The sequence below is a fragment of the Phoxinus phoxinus genome (genome assembly GCF_949152265.1).
Source record: "Phoxinus phoxinus genome assembly, chromosome: 7".
Classification (NCBI taxonomy): Eukaryota; Metazoa; Chordata; class Actinopteri; order Cypriniformes; family Leuciscidae; genus Phoxinus; species Phoxinus phoxinus.
The window spans coordinates 16,457,252-16,479,041 of record NC_136882.1 but is presented as its reverse complement, the minus strand read 5'-3'; the positions used below and the strand labels follow the sequence as shown (position 1 = coordinate 16,479,041).

Below are 21,790 nucleotides of genomic sequence, written 5' to 3'. Positions count from 1 at the left end.
TATTATAATGATTTCTGAAGGAAAATCAGCTTTGCTATAGCAGAAATAAATGGCATTTTAAAATACAGACTTGTTCAATAAGAGAAGTTAATTTACATTTTAATAGTATTTCAAAACATTCGTTTTTACTGTATTTTTTATCAAATAAATGCAGCCTTTGTGAGAATAAGAAACTACTTTCAAAAACATTTAAAAGTCTTACTGACCTCAAACTTTGAATGCATATCTTTGTGACACCTTAATTAGCTTCATTAACTTAACTTTATGCCTCTACACACAAGTTTGTAGGTGATGCCACAGGTGGGACGTATAGATAATGATGGTAGTTGGGGAAGGGTTCAAAGGGGTATGAAATAAGAGTAGATGAGTATGAAGACAAGACGGCCTGCAGCCTAACCACATCACATGTGACTCATCAACGCTATGTGAAACTGAGACCACTAATCTCAGCATGACCATATTTCTGTGGTCTACATCACTGTCTCAATTCTTAGTGAAGATGTATGTGCTCTGCATTCAGTAAAGGAACAGAGCGAAGATTAGAACGCCATTTAAAAACTGAAAATGTTCAAATGTTTTTTTTTATATATATATATAAAGCGTGCTATAGAAAGGGAATTTCACAGCCTCGTAAATGTTAACCAAGCAATAGGTTCTGGAGACACAGTATGTATTCTGCCATTTACATTTAGCAGACGCTTTTATCCAAAGCGACTTATAAATAAGAACAATATAAGCAGTTAAACTAACAATAGGACAACAATATGCAAGTGCTATGACCCTTCCCAGTTTAATCTAACGCAGTACGTGTACTTTTTTTTTTTTTTTAAAGATAATAGATATAGAATAGAAGAAAAATTGTTAGTATTAACAAGGCTGAAGACGCATCTTTTTCGGCAACACTTGATCCATCAAGTGTTGCCGAAAAAGATGCGTCTTCAGCCGTTTCTTGAAAATGGTCACGGACTCAACAGCTCTGGTTGAGTTAGGAAGATCATTCCACCAGCATGGAACAGACCAGAGAAAGTTTCCCAAACCAGGGAAAGATATTTTGTGCCTCTTTGAGATGGCACCACAAGACGGCGTTCACTTGTAGAGCGCACGTTTCTGGATTGCAAGTAAGTCTGAAGTAATGAGTTCAGGTAAAAGGGAGCAGAGTGGTTGTTATGTAGGTAAAAGTCAGAGACTTGAATTTTATGCAAGCGGCAACTGGAAACCAGTGCAATTTTGTGAGGAGGAGTGACATGTGCTCTCTTCGGCTCGTTAAAGACCACTGCAGCATTTTGGATCAGTTGCAAAGTTTGACAGTGCAAGCTGGAAGACCAGCCAGGAGAGCATTACAATAGTCCAGTCTGAATAGAACAAGTGCTTGGAATAAGGAGTTGTGTAGCATGCTCTGATAGGAAGGGCCTGATCCTCCTAATGTTGTATAAGGCAAATCTGCAGGACCGGGCAGTTCTAGCAATGTGGTCTGTAAAGTTCAATTGATCATCAATCACAACTCCAAGGTTCCTGGCTGACCTTGATGGAGTTATGGATGACGAGCCTAGCTGAATGGAGAAGTTGTGGTGCAGTTGGGTTGGCCGGGACCACAAGCAACTCTGTCTTTGCAAGGTTTAGTTGAAGGTGGTGGTCCTTCATCCAACCAGAAATGTCTGTCAGGCAGGCTGAGATGCGAACAGCGACTGTCGGATCATCAGGCTGGAATGAGAGGTAGAGTTGTGTGTCATCAGCGTAGCAGTGATAGGAAAAGCTATGTTTCTGAATCCCATAGTGATGTCATGTAGATGGAGAAGAGAAGTGGTGCAAGCATTGAGCCCTGAGGCACACCAGTAGCTAGATGTTGGGTCTTAGACACCTCACCCCTCCACGACACCCTGAAGGTCCTACTTGAGAGGTAAGACTTGAACCATTGTAGTGCGGTTCCCGAGATGCCCTTCGTTTTTAGGATTGACTGGAGGATCTGGTGGATAACTGTGTCAAAGGCAGCAGACAGATCCAGCAGGATGAGAACTGAAGATTTGGAAACTGCTCTTGCCAGTCTCAGAGCTTCAACTACAGAGAGCAGGGTAGTCTCGTTGAGTGTCCGCTTTTGAAACCAGACTGGTTGTTGTCCAGGAGGTTGTTCTGTGTAAGAAAGGAAGGGGTCTGGTTGAAAACAACTCATTCAAGTGTTTTCGTGATGAATGGAAGAAGGGATACCGGTCTGCAATTTCTTCCGGTCTGGATTTAGAGTGGGTTTCTTTAGCAGCCCGAGCCTGCTTAAATGCTATGGGAAAAGTACCAGTGTGAAGAGAGGTGTTTATGATGTGTGTGAGTGCGGGTGCGACTGAGGAAGAAATGGCTTGAAGTAGATTAGTGGGAATAGGATCAAGCGGACAGGTAGTAGGGCGATTGGAAAGGAGGAGTTTGGAGACTTCTGCCTCTGAAAGTAGAGAGAAGGAGGGTAGAATGTGTGTGTTAGCTGGTAAGATGTGTGTGTCAGTTTGTGGTTTGGTAAATTGGCTGCTGATGGTGGTTGTTTCATTTATGAAAAATGCGGCAAAATTTTGTGTCGAGTAATGATGCTCATTAAATATGCCCTTGTATCTGAGCTGCACCAATCACATCGGGTTATCTTATATAGGTGGGCCAGAGGCGAGATGACGATAGCGCTGCAACATTGAAGTCATTAGTAAACATTGCAAGATGGCTATGGATAAACACCAGTTGTTTGAAACGGCTTTGGGGTGCTACAATGAAATATTTAGACTTGTCTTTTTCTCTAAAAGAGGAACAGAAGACGGTGCGCGAATCGTTCTCTTCCGTCGCTCTGTATACGTCACCCAGTGTATTGTTGTGATTGGTCGTAATGTTAGCCAATTGCGTGCAGCGAGATTTTCAAATGCATGCTTGGTGCCGCCCCTTGAGATTTTTGATTGATTTTTCCCCAATATAACTGTGTTTGGCTGAACGAAGAAAGTCCAACCCAATCTCACGGCAATTTGAATTTTACGAGGTGGCTATTTCGTACTAATGACCTACCCCTGACCTCACCCCTAAACCTACCCATCTACTAGTGTTTAGACAAATCGTGCGAATTCGTACGAGTGAGGTCGTACGAATTAGCCACCTTTTACTCACTTGTACGAATTGGTCGTGAGATAGCGTTGTCATATACACCTAGGATGGCTTGAGGGTGACTAAATGATGGGATAATTTTCATTTTTGAAATGAAAACAAAAATTAGTGTTGTTGATAATCAAAGCATGATTTTCCTTAGAAATACGGATTTGGTTAAACCATTAGTAGCCTAATTATTTCCTACTTGGAGATTTTGTTTGGCTATTACAAACATTACTGATCAGATTTTTTTTTTTTAAACAGTACCGGTATGTGCATTATTTTAAATTGCTTATAAAGAATCAACACCGCATTCAGAAATCGAGAAACGTTTGCTTGCTCGTAAATGCAGTCAACAGTAGCAGAATGTTACAGAATGCTGATGGTAAAATGTACTTGTAACCACAAATGTAAAATGTAACCACAACATTGCAGGCGACACCTCTTCTTTCCTTTTGTTATTGTTCACTTCCTCTGAAATGCTGCACTGCACACAATGGATTTGTGTGTGAAAGGTGTCACTTGCAGAAGAGTGCCGAGAAGTTTCAATGCAAAAAAGTGAAGAATTTTTTTTATAAATCTCATTATGTAAAAATCCGCAACCGTTAAAATGATTCACTTCATGAATAATCATTTCATCCTTTAAAGACCCTACACATGAAGGTTGGAAAATATCTATTCTGTGTTTATTGTATCAGTTAGACTGATAAGACAAATTTGGTACACAGATAGAGGACAGTCGAAACATTAACCACTGCAATTTTGGAGTCTCAAATTCAAATTCCTCAAACTCAACTCAAGCACTACCAACTGTCCAAATTTCCACTCATCTTTATAGTAACTTTTGAACCTTAAGGCTTTTCCTCTGATTCTTGGCCTAAGACGATTATAATGCATTTTCTGCCATGAAGATGTTCCTGCCATTTTTTTTTTATTGTTCAGACGGTTTGTCTGATTTTTACCAGAATTGGCTCAGATCATCTTAAGACCGTGCTGGCAAAAAGTTATTAAAAGATTTTTGATAGACAAAACCTTTCTTGTATGGCGCAAACAAATTTGTTGAGGGGTACGCCAAAATATACGTGAGGCTGTATCTACGCAATGCTTTAGTGTATTCAGACTAAACTTACAGAAGCATGACCTGAAGCTACTTGTAGCGTTTTGGCATAGTGCCACCTAGTGGTCAGGAAATATGAAACATGGCTATTTTTGCTGATAACTTTTGAACCGTTTGGAGTGTCTTTTGATTCGGTGCAACGTACCAGTCGAATGGTACCCAATTTTTCCAGGTTGACCATTTTGGGTGTCAGCAATTTAGAATTTTGTTGTTAAATTATATATTTTATTAAAGCACTAGCATATCGTTACGAAACTTGGTATGTGACCATGACTTGAAGGTAGCTACTCAAAAAAGTTAAAGACAGCGGTAAAAAAAAAATTCTAATCTAATTGCTTTAAAATAACTTTACCTATTTTAATGAAACTGATCATGATAGATTCCTCGAGTCATACCGAGAACAATGATACCAATTATGCCATAGTCTGTCACATTTGCTGTCCGCCATTTTTAATTTTCTTTAAAAACCTGTTTTTACGAACTCCGCCTAGTCCTAGACCGTTGATCTGATTTGCACCAAATTCCAATCAGATCATCTTCAGACCATGCCGACTAAAAGTTATTAAAAGTTTTTTGATTGACAAAACCGCTCTTGAATAGCACATCATTGTTGACATGATGCCGAACTCATTCTGCGGCTGTAACTTGGCATATTGCTATAAAACTTAATGTCACTGTCACCTCACACTGACCACACCAAATAAATTTGGTGACAGCGCCACCTATTGGTCAAAAGTTATGAGCAATTAAATAACATAAAAAAATTTATCTAATTTTTCAGCTATTTTGACTAAAATCATCTAAAAATGTAAAAAAAAAATATTTGGTCTGATGCTCCCAGCCATGCTTGCAGATCTCATAATGGCTTTTTGGTGCTTGGCCCCTTAAAGCTACACTGTATAATTTTTTTTCTTAGCAAATATTTCTTAGCAAAAACCACTTTGTTCTTTCAAAAATATATGTGCTCATTAATGTATAATTACTTCTACCAACTAATCAAGTATTCTCGTAAGTGTAGAATCTGCTATTTATAATACACATGAGCTTTATGTGGAAGCCATGTTGCTCCTCCATCTTGAAAATACATTACCCAAAGAGGGACATACCTGGAAATTCAAGCTTCGCCTTTCGCGTTTTTACACTCAGAGGCACTGTGACGAATGCGAGGGGGGGATTACTCGCGACTGCCGGCAGATTTGAAATAATACGGCCACCGTAGGAGTTAAAACCAAGGGGGTAATCCATCCACCGGAAACTGAAGCCTCCGCGGGCGCCGCCATTGTAGCAGAACTTCACCTGCTGTTAGCATTCCATTGACTCCCATTCATTTTTGCGTCACTTTGACAGCGAATAACTTTACATCTGAGGCGTCCAAAGACTCCATTTGTCCATTATTTATTTCTAAAGAAACACGACAATGTATAAACGGCTCCATTACCTTGTACCTTACGTTATGGCCCCGTTGAAGCCGTTTTTGTAAAAATAGGCTAGCGATTGCGTCATAACCCACGCGACTCTCTGTCGCACTGTAGATAAATTACCGTATAGACCGGCGGAGAAGCAAGCAAGCAATCGGGGGGACGTGGAGGCATAAAGTCCGATAAAGTGAAGGGAGAAGCCCACAGAGAGTGATAAAGTTGATCTTGCTGCTAGCTCATGGACAGCTAATACTCACGCTCTCCGTCTCTGCGAGATTCGGAAGGGAATGATTCAGATTTCTCTCGGCACAGCTACTAGAAGACTGACAGCTGTCAGACACGTTGCTCACGTGTTCAAGCTCAGTTTGAGCCTGCGCAGTACGCCTGGCGATCAGGAAGTGAGTGCTTCAAATGGGCTTCACTTTTCTCCGTTGAAGTCTATGGGGTTGCTGTGTCCATCTTATATACTGTCTATGGTTAAAACGCCCTCGGAATGGGAGGGGCTAGAAAGTAATATTCAGTTGGTAGTCATATACAATTTCACCGCTAGATGGGAGAAATTCCTACACAGTGTAGCTTTAATTGCTGGTTGCAGCTATGATTGCTGGTTGCAGCTATGTTTTTCCTTTGTTTCTTTTATGCTGCAACATAAAGTGAAATATGATTCAAATCATGGAAGTATTGCCAATTTTCACCTTATATTCACTGTTTTATTACTTTAAGAACAAAAGAAGGTAACCATAAGGGAACTAAATTTTTCACAAAAAAAAGATCAGACCCTTTTTTGCAAAGATCAGCCATTTAAGACGCCAGTCAAATGTTTGGCTGCTTTTCTCAGTCCTATAGTGTTGAATTGTGACGCAGGTAGGAAACAGCCCCCACCCCCTCAGCCCGCCTGACTCGTGCATCTGTCTGTAAAAGTTTTGAAGTCATATTTCCCTGTTTTCACGTGCTCGGATCAGCAGTGCAGAAATGCTTGAGCAGTGGATCATTGCAATGGCTGTTCTCCTAACCCTCTTCCATCCTGAACTTACTGAATCCTCCTCAAACTGCAATCTCGACAAAGGTTTGAGAATTTCTGTTGCTTCTTAATTCAGTTGTGCAAGTTGATTTACGTGGTGTGCAGAATGTGACCTTGTGGATATTCATAACTGAGTGAACTGAGCATCTCCAGAATATGAATCAAAAAGAGAGGTTTTATAATATATAGTAAAGTTAATATTACAAAATAAAACTTTGCATTAAAGAAACCAAATCAACATTGGAGGAACCCGCCGACTCCACTCCCTGCGTACTTCACCACATCCTCAATCTTCGTCTTTTAAAAATAAAATGTGCATATGCTTTTACCTTTCAGGTGTACAAATAAAAAGAGTGGATGAAAATGCGACAGCATTTGTGTCCTGCGGTGAGCTAGCAGAGAATGAAAAACACATATCCATCAGTCTATACAAGGGAGAAGAAAAACTGCACTCAACAGATATGAGAAACAACACTCATCAATCATGGCAGCAGTTTCAGGTGTCCAAACAAAACTCCTCCGTCTCATATAAGATCCTAAGGACTAAAGCCTATGACACAGGACTCTACAGCTGCACAATCATCCACACTGACATCACACGCAAGCCCGAGACATTGCAGACTATACTGCTCATTAAAGGTAAAACGAGATGCAATGAAATCATTTTAATTGACATTTATGCTTTGATTAGTGACAAAACTCAGCAGTCATTGGTCACATCCCCTGCTTAAACCAACCTAGTATGATCTGCTGGTTTCCCACCTGGTCAGATCGTAAACCAGCATTGCAGTCTTGCAGTCTTTTCGCTTGATTAGTTAATGCATTGCAGATTATGCCATTAATTGTACTGAAATATTATACTGAAAAAATACTTTTACAGTAGAAAGTGTAAAGTACATCAATATATTTGGTTAGGCTAATTCAATATTATTTATATGATTTCAGCTGCTCAGCAGCCCACAGAATCTTGTCCCAATGAGCAAATGCCACGGCCACTTTTTATTGGCTATGGGGTCATCATTTTATACAACCTGGTCATCACAGTCTTCAGCTGTTACTTCGCAGTGAGTATCCATGTTATTAAGCAACCACGCGTTGCATAATATGCCGTTATTTGCAGCAAGGACATGTCCTATGTAAATCCATAAACAACTCTAAAGAGTTCATATTTGGAATCTCACAAAATCAAGATTTAAAAATTGCTTGATGCGCTAGCTCTATGAAATTGCTGATATGCTGTTTTTATTTCAGCGTAAACTGAAGAACCCCGAGCCACCTGAGAACCCCTACATAAACACAAGACCCGGAGGATTCAGACGACGCTGATGAGCTCAGCATCCAGCAAATGTAGCACTAGCAATATGACATCTTCCATTGACTGTTACATTTGTACCTGTTACAGTCAAACAAGACAGAGTCTATGTAACATATCTTGTATCTATTGCTGTATATATTCATAAGTGTATATATATTTACACTGTAACACTATGATGCCTTGACTTTTATGGAAACCTATGTTTCATTGTTGCAAACATCTTTCAATCTGGCATTTCTTCAATGTGACTTGAGTAGGATTTGAATTAATTTAGAGAAGCAATACAATCAAGATCTTTTGCACAAGACAATAAATTAATTTTGTGTTGTGTTTGCAATGCTATTACAAGTATACAATATCCCACTTTATTTGTCTGTCTCTACTTTATCTGTAATTACACTATTGCACTTACTATTAGAAATCTGCAAATCTGCACTATAGTGTCAATAGAAACATGTAATATTATATCAGTATACTTTGTTAGTAACAGCAGAGACAGGAAATGACAGGGAAAAAAAAGTTGGGTGGCGGTAACCATTGTTCTGCAAAATGTCTTGTGAGATTCACATGCAGGATCATACCTTGTGTGTTAACGGTAACCTTTGTAGCCAATGCAAATCTTAGTTTCACAGAACAGCATGCACAGTATGTGCACCACGAATGCATTATATTAAATGCTTTCAATTGTAATGTAAGTACAAAGTAAAGCCCCTTAAAAGTGTGAAACTTTGATAAAATAATAAAATTCAGATTAAATGAAATAATATTTGATCGTCCTTCCATTTTATGTCTTTAATGAACAGCACTCCCAACTAAGAGACATTATAAGTTGGATGTATTACATCAAATGCTTTAAATAGTAATGTACGTAAAACACCCCAAAATTTTGACCCAACATTATAAAATGAAACTTTGATTTTAAAAAAAATGTTTTTTTATTAAACTTAATAATATTTCGTCCTTCCATTTTATGTCTTTAATGAACAGCGCTCCCAAGATACATTATAAGTTGAATGTATTACATCAAATGCTTTAAATTGTAATGTACATAGCACTCTATAAAATGCTGGGTTGTTTTAACCCAAATTTGGGTCAAATATGGACAATCCCAACCGTCGGGTTAACATTTTTAATTTAAAATTTTAACCCAACGGCTGGGTTTGTCCATATTTGACCCAAATTTGGGTTAAAACAACCCAGCATTTTTTAGAGTGTAGGTAAAACACCCCAAAATTTTGACCCAACATTATAAAATGAAACTTTGATAAAATTATATTTTTTTTTTATTAAACCTAATAATATTTCGTTCTTCCATTTGATGTCTTTAATGAACAGCGCTCCCAAGAGACATTATAAGTTGAATGTATTACATCAAATGCTTTAAATTGTAATGTACATAGTAGGTAAAACACCCCAAAATGTTGATCCAATAGAATAAAATGAAACTTACAATAATATACAATAATAAAATTGATTAAACTTAATAATATTTCATCCTTCAATTTTATGTCTTTAATGAACAGCGCTCCCAAGAATCATAATAAGTTAAATCTGATATGATGCAATAATGAGCAAGTGATCAGCAAATTCAGTATTCTGACCAGTTTAGTACTAATTTCGAAAGTGCCGAATCTGCTTTCAAGTGTATATCTGATTTTAATATTTTCCACAAATTCAGTCAAATAATCTCTTGACCACTTGGCTTTATGATAGGCTGAGAGTCAAACCACACCCTTAACCAAATTTTCCATTTCCACTGCTATTGTACTGTTTTTGCTCTTGTCTCATTCTGCTCGTTGAATTTTTTTTCCCCTTGATTACACATATTGTGCAAATTGGCTACATTACTTGCAAAAATTTTGAGCACTTTACGGGCATTTGCAGTCAGCTTGAGGTTTCCTGCCACGTTACTGATGTCACGACGCTTTCCAGAACTCAAGTATAAAGAGACAGGGGGGATATCTCCACAGTTATTATAACATGCCACAATGATTATCACACTTATTATAACCGTTATACTATATATCCCGCTGGGATTCGGTAAGTACCTGCTGGGCTTCAAATGTTTGTTGTTGTGTCTTTGCTTTTCAGGCACAGATAGTCTAGATAGTAACAGCTTTACCACTGTGGGCAGTGTGGCAAGACAGCTTGAGTAGTAATAGTACATTTTATTAATAATTTTTAATAATAATCTTTTTTTATTAGGATCTTATCTACTATCTTTTGTTAATTGACAGTTAAAATGTTGCTATTAGCAAAATTGAGGTGAAGTGGGTCAAACTTTGGCCTATATTTACAACTTCCAACATGATCCGGATCCTCATGTTCAGCAAGAATTCCTGTTGGAATATAGACTTCATACAATCTTAATTCAGATTACACCTCTAGACTGTTCTGTACTTAAAAAATGTAATGTTATTAAGTTCAATTATCACCTAAAAGAAAAAAAAAAAGAAGAAAAAAAAGAGTATATATAGTGAGAATTCAGGCAACATCTGAGGTTTCATTCATCTTTTGTTTCGTTTCCAGCTCTACGCGTGTCTCAGCCTTATCGTGTGGAAGGAAAAGAGGGAGAAGTCCCACTCCACTGCTCCATTAGTATAAAGTTAAGGCCAGAGGAAATGCAGATATCTCTGTATAAAGGTTTACACGGCCAAGAGAAGATCTGCAGCAGTTTTGTCAACCTCTCTGAGCCCTACTTTACAACAGATGGCAGAGTTAACTGCAGAGGGAATATTAGCTCTGGAAGAGTGGATATGATCATCACTGGACTCCGAGGGGAAGACACAGACCTCTATCGCTGCGAGATCGAGATTCTCTTCCCACCTCCGTATCTCAGAGGGGTTGGGAACGGCACTCTTGTTTACATACAAGGTTAGTGATAGTCTTGTTTTCAGTCTCTTGCATGTGGTTTTCCCACAGTTTCACCTTTTTTTGTACACAGTTTTTGATGTAGAGGTATGCGTCTGTAACAATAAATCATTATGACATTTTTTCATATTTCACACGTTGCATTGACAAACAATGCTTTTTAGAAGCCACTTAAGTGTCATACATTTTTTTATCCCAATGTTTCCAACATGCATTTTAATAGCTACATGTATATAATGTTTACAGACCCTTAGCCATTGTTCATTGTTAAAGCTCTAGAGGGAGCCAGAGAGTAGGCTATAAAAGCGTGAAGAAGGAAATGGTGCGGTTACCTGAAGACACATGGGTGGAAATGGGGCCTCCCCGCACGTTCAACTTTACAGCGCTTTGTGCTCCACATTTTGATATGGAAACTTTGACTTTACGTGTGAATGATGTTTTTCTTTGAAAATGTAGATTTCTTTATGACGAAAGGGTGCTAACGTAATATCCTAAGGACTGAAAAAAACAATCACCAAAAGATGAGAAGGAAGCAGTTATATGCCACTGGCTTCCTGTTTTCAACAAGTACAAGGCCTCATAAAAATTCCGATCGCTGCATAAAAGATTTAAATGAGAAAAATGATTCACGTAGGCCTGCATACTGTATGTTTTCAAGGCAGTGAAAGGGGTATTGGATGGGGTAGGGTGCCATCCAGAGGGCAACTTCAGTAATCACTGATCTTCTTTTCTAGAAACCCCAAACTGTCCCACTGCATCCACCGTGAGCCAGAGTCAGAACCAGAGGCAGACATCCGAGTGGGAAGCTGTCAAAAATAATGTGGGACCACTTCCACTCCTATATGCCATTCTAATCATCACGTCCTGCAGCTTTATTCTACAGGTGAGAAATATGTCTATTCTAATGAAAGGTCAGCATGACAGATCACCAGTAGGCTATATGCTGAGTTTTGGATAGATTTACTCAAGAATAGAGTTTGAAAACAATGTGAATAGATGTCACTAAGATGTCACTCATTTCTAACACAGGTGGTCATCTGCAAATGGAGGGCTTCTTCGTCTATGGCACCGATGCTTTCACAAAAAGAGAGCTATATGAAATTCTAGGGGGGGAAATCTCCCCGTTTGCATGTGCTCACATGTAGTATTCTCACCTGCATGTACCTGCATGTCATTTTCTCCTGCATGTATTTACATGTAATATTTCCCTGCATGTATTATTGACATGTACTCAATGAGTTTTACAGTTGCATGTACTCGCATGTATTCTCACCTGCATGTATTCACATGTATTTACAGAACATTTGATCATTGTTCTTTTTTTATTTTATTTCAATATTATTAAATAATAAATATGTGTTTTAAAACAAAAATTATGTCTGATCAACTGTTTTTTTCGAGGTTGATAATGGGAATGAATAAAGAATTATTTTTTTAACGTATTTCTATGGTGTCAATTTGTTTTCTAGAAGAATACTTTGTGGTTATGATACTGTACACTTAATTCGTTTATTTATTTATTTATTGCACAAGTCATACATCCATTTTTATTATTCATTCATTCATTCAGAACGTGCATGAACGGAAAAAAAAAAGGAACAGGAAGAAGAAAATCTTATAATACCTTTCGCTTATTTGTGCACATAAAAAACCAAAAAAAACCCCAGCTGCTTTATGAATGGATCAACCCCAATCCTCACCCCAAACACTTTCAGTAATACCTATCTTTACACTTCATTATCATAATTGTAAGCGTGTTAGTCATCATTCTTCTTGTAACATTCCTGTATTTCTTCCTTATACAAATTCTTAAATTTACAAACACTTTTGCAGCACTTCAGTTCATAGTCCAAGGTGTTCCACAATTTAACTCCGTAAATAGACAAGCACATCTGTTTTTGTGAAGTACGTACCAAAAGAGTTTTAAAATGATATTGCCTTCTATGGCCATCTTCCTCTGACACAGGAGTGAATACATTTAGTAAAGTCCACGCACCACTTTTAGAATTGATATTTTTCCACCTTTAGTGTGATTTTTAAACCAACAAAACTCATGTAACAAACAAAGAAATACTTTTAAGGAAAAAATAAGAAGAAACGCCTAAAATGAGCTGGTTGTATAAGTGTGCACACCCTTTTAATAAGGCATGTTACTCTGTTTGGAATTAACCAAACGCATTCTAACCCGTACTGAAAAAGCAATTATAATCCTCAAGTCTCTATATAACATGAGTCTTATTCAAAAAGACTGGTATTAAAAGCAAAAGGTGCTTCAACCCAGTTTTAGTTGTGGTGTGTACATTTGTGCAACCAGGTTAATGTAAGTCTTTTAGCTTTTCCTTGTCTTGAATTTTGTGGGTTTCAATGTCACATCAGAGGTCAGGAAACCTCGGATAACTTGGTAGTAATAAGTAATGCAACAAATGGTAATGGCTTTTATATAAGTAAAAACAAGTTGAAAGTATGTCCGCCGTCAGTATCAATCTTCTTTATTTTTTAAGTCGCCAAGGCACGAAGAAGAAAAAATGTGACAAAGTCATCACAAATGTGTCACAGTTCTGTGATCCTGCAGCTTTCCATCACATAAACAGGACATGAGTACTCGATAACTTGCTGTGCTTTCAGATTTGATAGTGCTTCAACAGGATGCAAACAACCATCACCACAACTAGGACATTAACATGCTTAATTTTTTTTACCTATTAGTAAGAAAATAAAACCTGTTGAAATCATATCCGTTTTCTGGCTGATGTAAAATCACCTTCACAAACAATATGATCTCGACATGTGAACAATATAAAGATATAGCCTATTTCATATGAAACTTAAAATGCTTTAAAATGTGTAAGTATTTCATTAAAAAGAAATCAAAGTAAGTGGATCAACATTACTTTATTGCTCATTTAGTAGGATATGGGTTTTTCCTTACATGGTTGTGCATCAAACATTTTCCTTTAAACAACTTCATATTACAAGAAAGCTGCCCACTCATTTCCTCACTCACAGACGCGTTTCTCGGCTGGGACACCTTAAGCAAGAGGTAAAAACTCAATCACGCTTTTTAAATAATATCCCACACTATGATTCATTTTACAATAGTGAATCTTCAATGTGTGTGTTAAGTATTGCTATCTTCCCTCATCACTTAATTCACTTCTCACACTACCATGAGTGACAAATATGATGTTTGTGGGTGATATTGATCACTTAACCCACATACTTCCTGTGTTTTCTCCCTCCAGTAAAAACAAACTGAAGAACCTCGGCCACCATCACACAGTCAAACTCAAGAGGAACGTTAACATGCCTGACAGGTTTACTCTGCTCGCTCTCAGCTTTTCTCTGATCCTTCACAATGGTAAGGGGCTAAATTCGCATTACTCATTACTTTTCTGTTTACATTCATACCAAACTTTCTGAAAAAATACAGATAGTTTGGACCAGCTTAAAATTCCAAAATGCTTGGTTATGGCACATGTATTATTACATGGGCAATGCTGGTTTCTTTTTGGCACAGGGTAAAGCATCACTAAAACCAGCATGAACGTAGACAGAACATACATTATGCTGGTAACCAGCAATAAGTTAGTTTTAACTGGCCATTTTTGCTCATTTAAGCTTGTCATATTACTTTAATTCAACAGGTGTAACAGTTTCTGGTCAGTTTGTTTCTATTTGCCTATGTTCTCTGCCATTAATTCACTTGTTTGTTCCAATAGTTGCTGATTTCGTTCACCTGTTGTTTAATTAGTATTCTCATCCCTCCCCATGTATTTAAAGGGTTAGTTCACCTCAAAAATAAAAATGTTGTCATAATTTACTCACCCTTAAGTTATTTCAAACCCGAATTAATTTCATTCTTCTGCTGAACACAAAAGACGACATTCTGAAGAATATGGGAAAACAAGCAGTTGATGGACCCCATTGACTTCCATAGTATGAAAAAAAAAATACTATGGATGTCAATGGGGCCCAAAACAACTTTTTGGTAACCTATATTTTTCAAAATATCTTCTTTTGTGTTCAGCAGAAGAATGAAATTCATACAGGCTTGGAGCAACTTGAGGGTGAGCAAATGGTGAGTAAATTATGACAATTAAAATTTTTGGGGTGAACTAAATCTTAGTTATTTGTCCTGTATCGTTTATGGAAGTGTTGTGTTACTCCATGATTTCTTGTGTAGACCTACTCAATAAAGTGTTTCTTTTGGATTTTCCGTCGTTGTGAGATTCATACAGCCACATTGAGTGACAACAGGAAAATGTATTGAAATAAAATTTGCATTTACATGAATTAATTAGAATATGGTCGTAGTCTGGCTTAATCTGGTTTTGGCAGTCAGGACTTTTACATAATCAATGTTCTGGTTTCTGGAGATCTGAATAGGACAGATGTCATTTGCCTGTTTTCATTTCAAATCTTTCATTTCAAAGACTTTATTCTAAATATCCATCAGCTGAATATTAATTTGTACCAGCAGACGCCCCAATTAAGCTAATTCTGGGTTATATTAGATGTAAAATTTGTTGTCAAATTGTTGTGTGCAATTGAAATGACATGACTGAGAAATGACCGGAATCATAATAAATAGCAAGAGCATTTTTAAGAAGAGAATAGAAGCAAAATGTAAATTGGTTATACGTGAATATTTCCAAAAGATGTGGAGCATGTAAATGTCATTTTCAGACAATATTGATTTTAATTGAAAAATTATGTGCATAAACGGTCAACGTCAAATGGTTTTCTCAAAGTAAAAAATAAAATATCAAATGTTTGATCTGTGAATGAATGAATTACATTTTTTATTTTTTATTTCAGTTTGTAGTTGGAGTGTGAGTGAACCTCTCAACCAAACGCTCAATGACGATGGCTCAGTCAGTGTCACATGCATGTTTTATGGAGATGAAAAGATCGACGCCATGGAAGCCAAGCTGAAAATGAATGGTAAAGAGGTTTGTGAGATTTACACAGATGACCAAGAAAATAAAGAGTGTAAATGGCAGCACAATAACAACACATTCACGTTCACCTTGATGAAACCTGAGCCCCTACACAAAAATGAATTTTCCTGTCAGATAACCAAAATAAAACCATTACCAATCAAAAGTGTCGATGGGCCGAAAACAAAGCTTTTCCGAGGTAAGTTCGCCCTTTTTGATCAACACAGTACAGTTATGTATAAACCAGTTTTATATACCCATAAATTGTATATTTAACTGCATATAAAAATGTAGTTTAAATTGTGCATTTTTCACAAACAACCATTATATAAATGATTTTTATTTTAAGGTTACAGTAACCAGTGCAGCTGTTCATGTTCACATGACCAGGAGAACACACCTGAAGCCAATCACTCACTCTCAGACACGTATACCCTTCTTATCTGTGGTCTGATCATAGTGGTGGCGACGCTCTCTCTCTACGGCATTATTCTCACTGCATTCTACATGAGATTGAGGGTAAACTTACAGACTTTTTATTTTATGTTTGTACTTGTTTTATTAGTGTCTGCCTTTACTACTCAATATCTTGTTTCAGTGTCTGTATGCATATCTTGTTGCATTCATTTACGTAATCTAAAAGGAGGGGCTGTGCTATATTGTGAATATACTACATGCTGCGTTCACACTGTTTTAATTACCGTAATTTCGATATGACAACACGTGACGTTCTACTGAGCACGTCCTCGGACTAGGAGTTAAATTATGCGTTTCACTAGCATCGCCTAAATTAATCTGCAGTGGTCAGGTGGTACAAGTATGAGCTCTCAGGAAAAAGTTGTAATCACAAGTTTTACGAGGACATGAACGCTGAAATATTGTAATTATGGTAAAAATGACATGGCGTGACTATATTCACAATACAGCAAACCCACAAGAGCTGGTAACACTTTACAATAAGGTTTCATTTGTTAACATTAGTTAATGTATTAAGTTAACTAACATGAACTAACCATGAGCAATACACACTTTATTAGAAGGTGTCTTTGTTAGACTGTAATTGTATATTTAAGTACTAAGTAATATTAATTAACTACATGTACCGTGCTTAGCATAAGTGAACACACCCATGCTTAAGTTAACTAAAAAGCACCCTGTATTTTAAGGAACACCATTTATTTATTTACATTATTCATTCACAAAGAAATTTGGTGTCGTTAAAGGTTGGATTTTTCCTAATTTTTTTAATTAAGGCATTAAGATCAATTTCCAAAAGAAGATTTTTTATTCCTCTTTTTAGTCAACTTTAGCATGGGTGTGTTCACTTCTGCTAAGCACTGCACTTACCGGTACTATAGGTTTAGGATTAGGGTTTGGTTTGGTGTAGTTGCATGTAATTATGCATAACTTATAGTTATTACTATAGTAACTACATATGTAACACATATAGTAACATAACAATGACAGAATAAAGTGTTACCTACGTTTGTTACTGTATTTGTTAATCTTTGTTAACGTTAGTAAATAAAAATCCAGCTGTTTATTGTTGTTCATGTTGCTTCACAGTGCATTGACTATTAAAATCAAAAATTGTATTTGTTAACATTAATGTAATACTAAATGTTGAAAATAACATTAAATGCCAGAAGGGCAGCTTATTATTAGTTCATGTTAACTAATGTAGTTAATGTTAATGAAATATTATCTCATTGTGAAGTGTTACCCAAGAACCTTACACTTTTAAAAATAAAGGTTCCTTATTGTCATCGATGGTTCCATAAAGAACCTTTAACATCCACGGAATATTTCAATTCCAAAAAAGGTTCTTAATACGCCGTATTTTTGACGTAAGAGTGGGCGCGGCCAATTGTAAATATAATGTTTCTGGCTTCTGGTATCATCCGATTGAGTTATTTTTAGCTGTACAAAACAGCTTGTTATACTGATTGATACCGCAAATGTATTTATTACCGTATTATCACATAGCGCAATTAGCTTTACCATTTACTGCACTTTGTTATTCTTCTAGTCATTTAATATAGCGGCTAATGAAGCGAAAGTCTCGCACATTCAAAGAAAACCCACATTGCAAACCCCCCTTTTGAAATCTTTATTTTTAAGAGTGTACTGGATTAAGAAAATTATTACTATTTAATTAAATTATTTAGGACACAAATTGAAGCTATATTATATTTTTTTATTTTAAAGAAATGGCATCCTTTCACTAGAACATTGTTCCTGTTTCGCATCTTCTGCCCTCTATTGTTATACCCGTGTGTCCTATGCTTTTGTTTTGTCCTTTGTGTGCAGGCATCACTTTAGATTTAATAAAGCTGTCAAATTAGTATATATTTTAAATCATTTTCAATTCCTTGAGATAAAAATGAATTAAATCCCATGCAATGCAATACAGGTGTAACATTTGTTATTCTAAGATTAATACAATTGTGCTGTTTTTTGTCTTCCTCTCCAGCTTGCAAAGTCTGATTCTTCTGACACTATGACCTATGTGCCAATGCAGGTAAGGGCTTTCTTCTGCCATGCCAACACTGTATGTGACTGTGTGCCAGTATTGCAATATGACCGTGCTATACCTGTGGCTGTTTGGCGCAACTATACTTCAAATACAAATGATTTTACTATGTTTCAGAGGAATATAAAACGGCGTGATCCAGACAACACAGAATACGTGGACATGCGTGAAGTGCAGAAACGGGGAGGATCCCACAGAGACATGAACCACAACTCTCATATGATGACTGCCTGAACCCATTTCTAGTGGAATCAGTGAGCTCACGCTTTAACTGCTCTGGACTGAATATAGTTAAGCTACACTAAAGGAACATTGTAGGACAAAACGATTGCCTTCATACCCAACAAAACAGACTTTTCCAAATGCCTGAATCTGCATATTCAACCGCTCCCATTACCCTGTATTGTTCTCTGTCAGACGGTTTCATCTGCTGGCTAGTAAAACCTCATGCTGAATTGTAGCTATGCCAAGCTAAAAGTATATTACTGTATAAAGTTTCTAGCTTGGACATTTTTTTATTATTATTTTGGTCCCATGGACCAATAATCAATTACCGGTATATTATCAGTTTTGTTCAATACAAAAAAATGCTGAATGTTTATTTTTCCCCCAATTTTTTTTAAAACTTTTTTATTTTTATTATTATTTTTAAATATATACAGAGATTATATTGAACGATGAATTAAATTTTATCATTATTTGGTGATGTAAATAAAGAAAATTAAAGGAAGATGAGAGCTTATATACTACATGTGTTGTGTATCTAGATGTGCATGACTTAGCTACATGATCTTTTTAGGAAGGAAATGACTGCTGTGCCAATATTAACACAATGTCATACAAATTCTGTCAGGACCACTATCGTCAAATACGATTGACAATTAGCATACAGTTAGGATAAGCGGCATGGTTCTGTTCTGGGCAAGAACTTCCAGCGCATCCATGCAGCCTAGCATGGATAAGAGCAGGAGAGCAGCAATAACCGCCCTTAGGGCAAACAGAACAGAACCAACATCAATTTATTGCAGATATCATTAATTCAAGATTTTAAGTACAACATTATTCGAGAATTTATTCTCATTCGAGGGGAATCAGAATGCCATACTGACTGGACGAGAGGAGGAGCTGGGGAGGGAGGAGGGTAATTCGCACCTGAGAAACGCGATAGCTGTTGATAATACTGAAGGAGCTTATATATGTATACGGTGATAGGCGTCGTATTCCTATAGGTAGACGTGGATCAGCTGAGAGTCAGCTGATGCGAGCTTGACTAACGTGACTTGCCAGAACTGACGTTACGCTTAATTTGTATTGTACTGGAAATAATCTCAACAACGTCTCAGGTGCTGCGGTTATCACTCCGCCCAAGTAGCAGTGCTTCGCCTTCAGAGAATATAGTTCCCAGTATTTATACGGTTAAAATATGTCTGTCTCTCATGTGACTTTGTTTTTTGTACACTCTGTGACTATACAAATCACAGCATGTAAATAGGAAAATGTTTGCGTTATTTTGTCACTTATTTGGATTAGTATGCTAGCTGCAACCATTTACATCCAGTCTTTGTGCTAAGCTAGGCTAGCGGTGGGTGCGTCAAACAGACTTATAGCACGCACGGAGATGAAAAAGGTATGTATGGACTTATCTAACTCTGGGGGATAAGGTGAATAGGCTAAAGTCCCAAAAAGTCGGAGTGTTCCTTTAAAAGACAGAAATGTCTCTTACTGGAACTAACAACTACCCACAAATAGACGTATGCAAAGTCACAATATGAGCATGTCTAGTCATAACTCCTAAAAGTGAGAGAAAAACAGATAGCATGCCTCTGAACATGCATTTTCCTCCTCATACATGACATGACTCTCCCATACAGTCTTTTATGTAACAACAGATAAAGTCTGTATTGACAATATTTCAAAATGAAGAATCTCTTGATGATGAACTAAATTTGGCAGTACCATCAAACATTTGACACTCTGTCTGTGGAACAAACTCAGAGTTCCCAGTAAAAAAGGTACACAACATTTATGCCTAGCCTTCGCTTTCGCATCTCACTCTGCATAATTTCCACATCATGCAGAAGCAACAACCTTATTGTTGCCAAGCAAGTTTGTTGACACAAATTAGCAATATCCTTCAACCTCAAACCACATCCACTCTCTTCATGTAAACACACATATATTTCTATCCGTTGTTGAGGACTGAAGATCTCCCACACACTGTAAAACACATGTTTTAACATTTTAGATGACTTAATTGTAAAAAAAATTGCATCTTCTTTTATTTTAGCCTACAATAATTATCTTCCTAGTGCAACAGTGTTACAGGAAATCACAACTATTTGTAAAGGAAGGGAAGTAAATGGTTTATATAAAAAGTAGATCAACTAATCCACATTTGAAATGGCTACGTCACGGTCACACGTTCCCGCCCCACGGTAACAGCACGAAAATACTCAACGTAATTTCGAAAATATTCTTTGTATTAAAAATCTATACATTACCTGGCTTTCTATTAATGCAATGAACGAACACTGTCTGTGGTACCCAGTGGCCACCATTATTGGCAGTTTAGTGTTAAGTGATTAATTTACACCAGAACAAAAGACAACATGCCTTCATCTCTGAAAACATTATTTTTGTCTTACATTTCAAAATGACCTCAGAAAAGCTCAGTGCCGACATATTTTTGTCAGTACTTTTTTGTGAATTGAAATGTGTGCAAAAGATTGTGGATGTTTAAAGGATGCGAAGGATACACTTGCTGAGCTGAATAAAGGAAGCTAAACAACGGGCCTTTCCAAATACCCACACTTGCGGTCTTGACCACTTGAGCACGTGCACACAGCGGAAGTAAGTGCGCAAGATTGTCCCAGGTCTTTAAAAAATGTCAACGCTGGAAATTACACCAGAAGTGGTAAACGTTGCTCAAAAACGTACATTTTAACACAAACTGACCACCAACCGCAACTTTCAGATGCCATCTTTTTAGCTCAACCGTCACAAAATGGAGCGCACAGGATTGTGGGATATCAAAGGCAGTGAAGGATACATCTATGAAAATAGATGAAGGTATGTCAGGAGGAGACAGTAGGTAAAGCTAACATTGGATTCGGACGTGCCTTCATGCCTTCCTACCTTGGAATGCATCTACGCAGCCACCATTTCAGAGCGGTATTCAAAGTGTATCCCATCATGCATCATTTTCAGGAACTCATGCATGTGTCCTGAAATCATGAGATGTCAAGGAAAACATTACACTGTAAGTTAAATTAGATTTAACATAAAATGTTGCATATCTTATTGCAAGTGCAAAGATGAAAATGTGTTTACATTTACAACTGCTTTTTAGAACTACTGAACTAACATTTAGAAGCTTATTTTAAAATGCAAAGTATTAAAAATCTAAATAAATTTGCAACATACGTGTGAATTATTGAGTAATCAAAAGTTCTACTCGCACTTGTGGTCTTCCG

The 21,790-nt window shown here is 37.1% G+C and overlaps 3 protein-coding genes across 4 annotated transcripts; all 3 read left to right on the top strand.

Moving 5' to 3' along the window:
* Positions 1-6,547: 6,547 nt before the first annotated feature.
* LOC307002037 (uncharacterized protein) lies at positions 6,548-8,732 on the top strand. Its single transcript, XM_079619250.1, has 4 exons — positions 6,548-6,703; positions 6,995-7,297; positions 7,604-7,722; positions 7,910-8,732. Exons 1-4 carry the CDS (start codon positions 6,610-6,612, stop codon positions 7,982-7,984), a joined length of 591 nt encoding a protein of 196 aa, XP_079475376.1. The 5' UTR covers positions 6,548-6,609; the 3' UTR covers positions 7,985-8,732.
* Positions 8,733-9,728: 996 nt separating this feature from the next.
* Positions 9,729-12,285, top strand: cd28 (CD28 molecule). The gene is made up of 4 exons (XM_079619222.1): positions 9,729-10,013; positions 10,503-10,847; positions 11,579-11,727; positions 11,874-12,285. Exons 1-4 carry the CDS (start codon positions 9,962-9,964, stop codon positions 11,949-11,951), a joined length of 624 nt encoding a protein of 207 aa, XP_079475348.1. The 5' UTR covers positions 9,729-9,961; the 3' UTR covers positions 11,952-12,285.
* A 1,174-nt stretch (positions 12,286-13,459) lies between these two features.
* On the top strand, positions 13,460-19,067 carry LOC307001342 (uncharacterized protein). 2 transcript variants are annotated; one of them, XM_079617694.1, is made up of 6 exons: positions 13,460-13,884; positions 14,087-14,202; positions 15,663-15,983; positions 16,134-16,303; positions 18,258-18,305; positions 18,435-19,067. In XM_079617694.1, the coding sequence occupies exons 2-6, from the start codon at positions 14,148-14,150 to the stop codon at positions 18,549-18,551; spliced, it is 711 nt and encodes a 236-aa protein (XP_079473820.1). In that variant the 5' UTR covers positions 13,460-13,884; positions 14,087-14,147; the 3' UTR covers positions 18,552-19,067. The 2 variants fall into 2 exon arrangements, with proteins under 2 accessions (XP_079473820.1, XP_079473819.1); XM_079617693.1 differs by lacking the exon at positions 13,460-13,884 and having other exon boundaries at positions 13,909-14,202.
* The last annotated feature ends 2,723 nt before the right edge of the window (positions 19,068-21,790 follow it).

Coding starts and splice junctions, on each gene's coding strand:
- LOC307001342 (XM_079617693.1), top strand. CDS start 14,025: ATGATGTTTGTGGGTGATATTGATCACTTAACCCACATACTTCCTGTG. Junction 14,203..15,662: donor TTCTCTGATCCTTCACAATG/GTAAGGGGCTAA, acceptor TTTTTATTTCAG/TTTGTAGTTGGAGTGTGAGT. Junction 16,304..18,257: donor CATTCTACATGAGATTGAGG/GTAAACTTACAG, acceptor CTTCCTCTCCAG/CTTGCAAAGTCTGATTCTTC.
- cd28 (XM_079619222.1), top strand. CDS start 9,962: ATGATTATCACACTTATTATAACCGTTATACTATATATCCCGCTGGGA. Junction 10,014..10,502: donor ATATATCCCGCTGGGATTCG/GTAAGTACCTGC, acceptor TTTCGTTTCCAG/CTCTACGCGTGTCTCAGCCT. Junction 10,848..11,578: donor CACTCTTGTTTACATACAAG/GTTAGTGATAGT, acceptor CTTCTTTTCTAG/AAACCCCAAACTGTCCCACT.
- LOC307002037 (XM_079619250.1), top strand. CDS start 6,610: ATGCTTGAGCAGTGGATCATTGCAATGGCTGTTCTCCTAACCCTCTTC. Junction 6,704..6,994: donor AAACTGCAATCTCGACAAAG/GTTTGAGAATTT, acceptor TTTACCTTTCAG/GTGTACAAATAAAAAGAGTG. Junction 7,723..7,909: donor TCTTCAGCTGTTACTTCGCA/GTGAGTATCCAT, acceptor TTTTTATTTCAG/CGTAAACTGAAGAACCCCGA.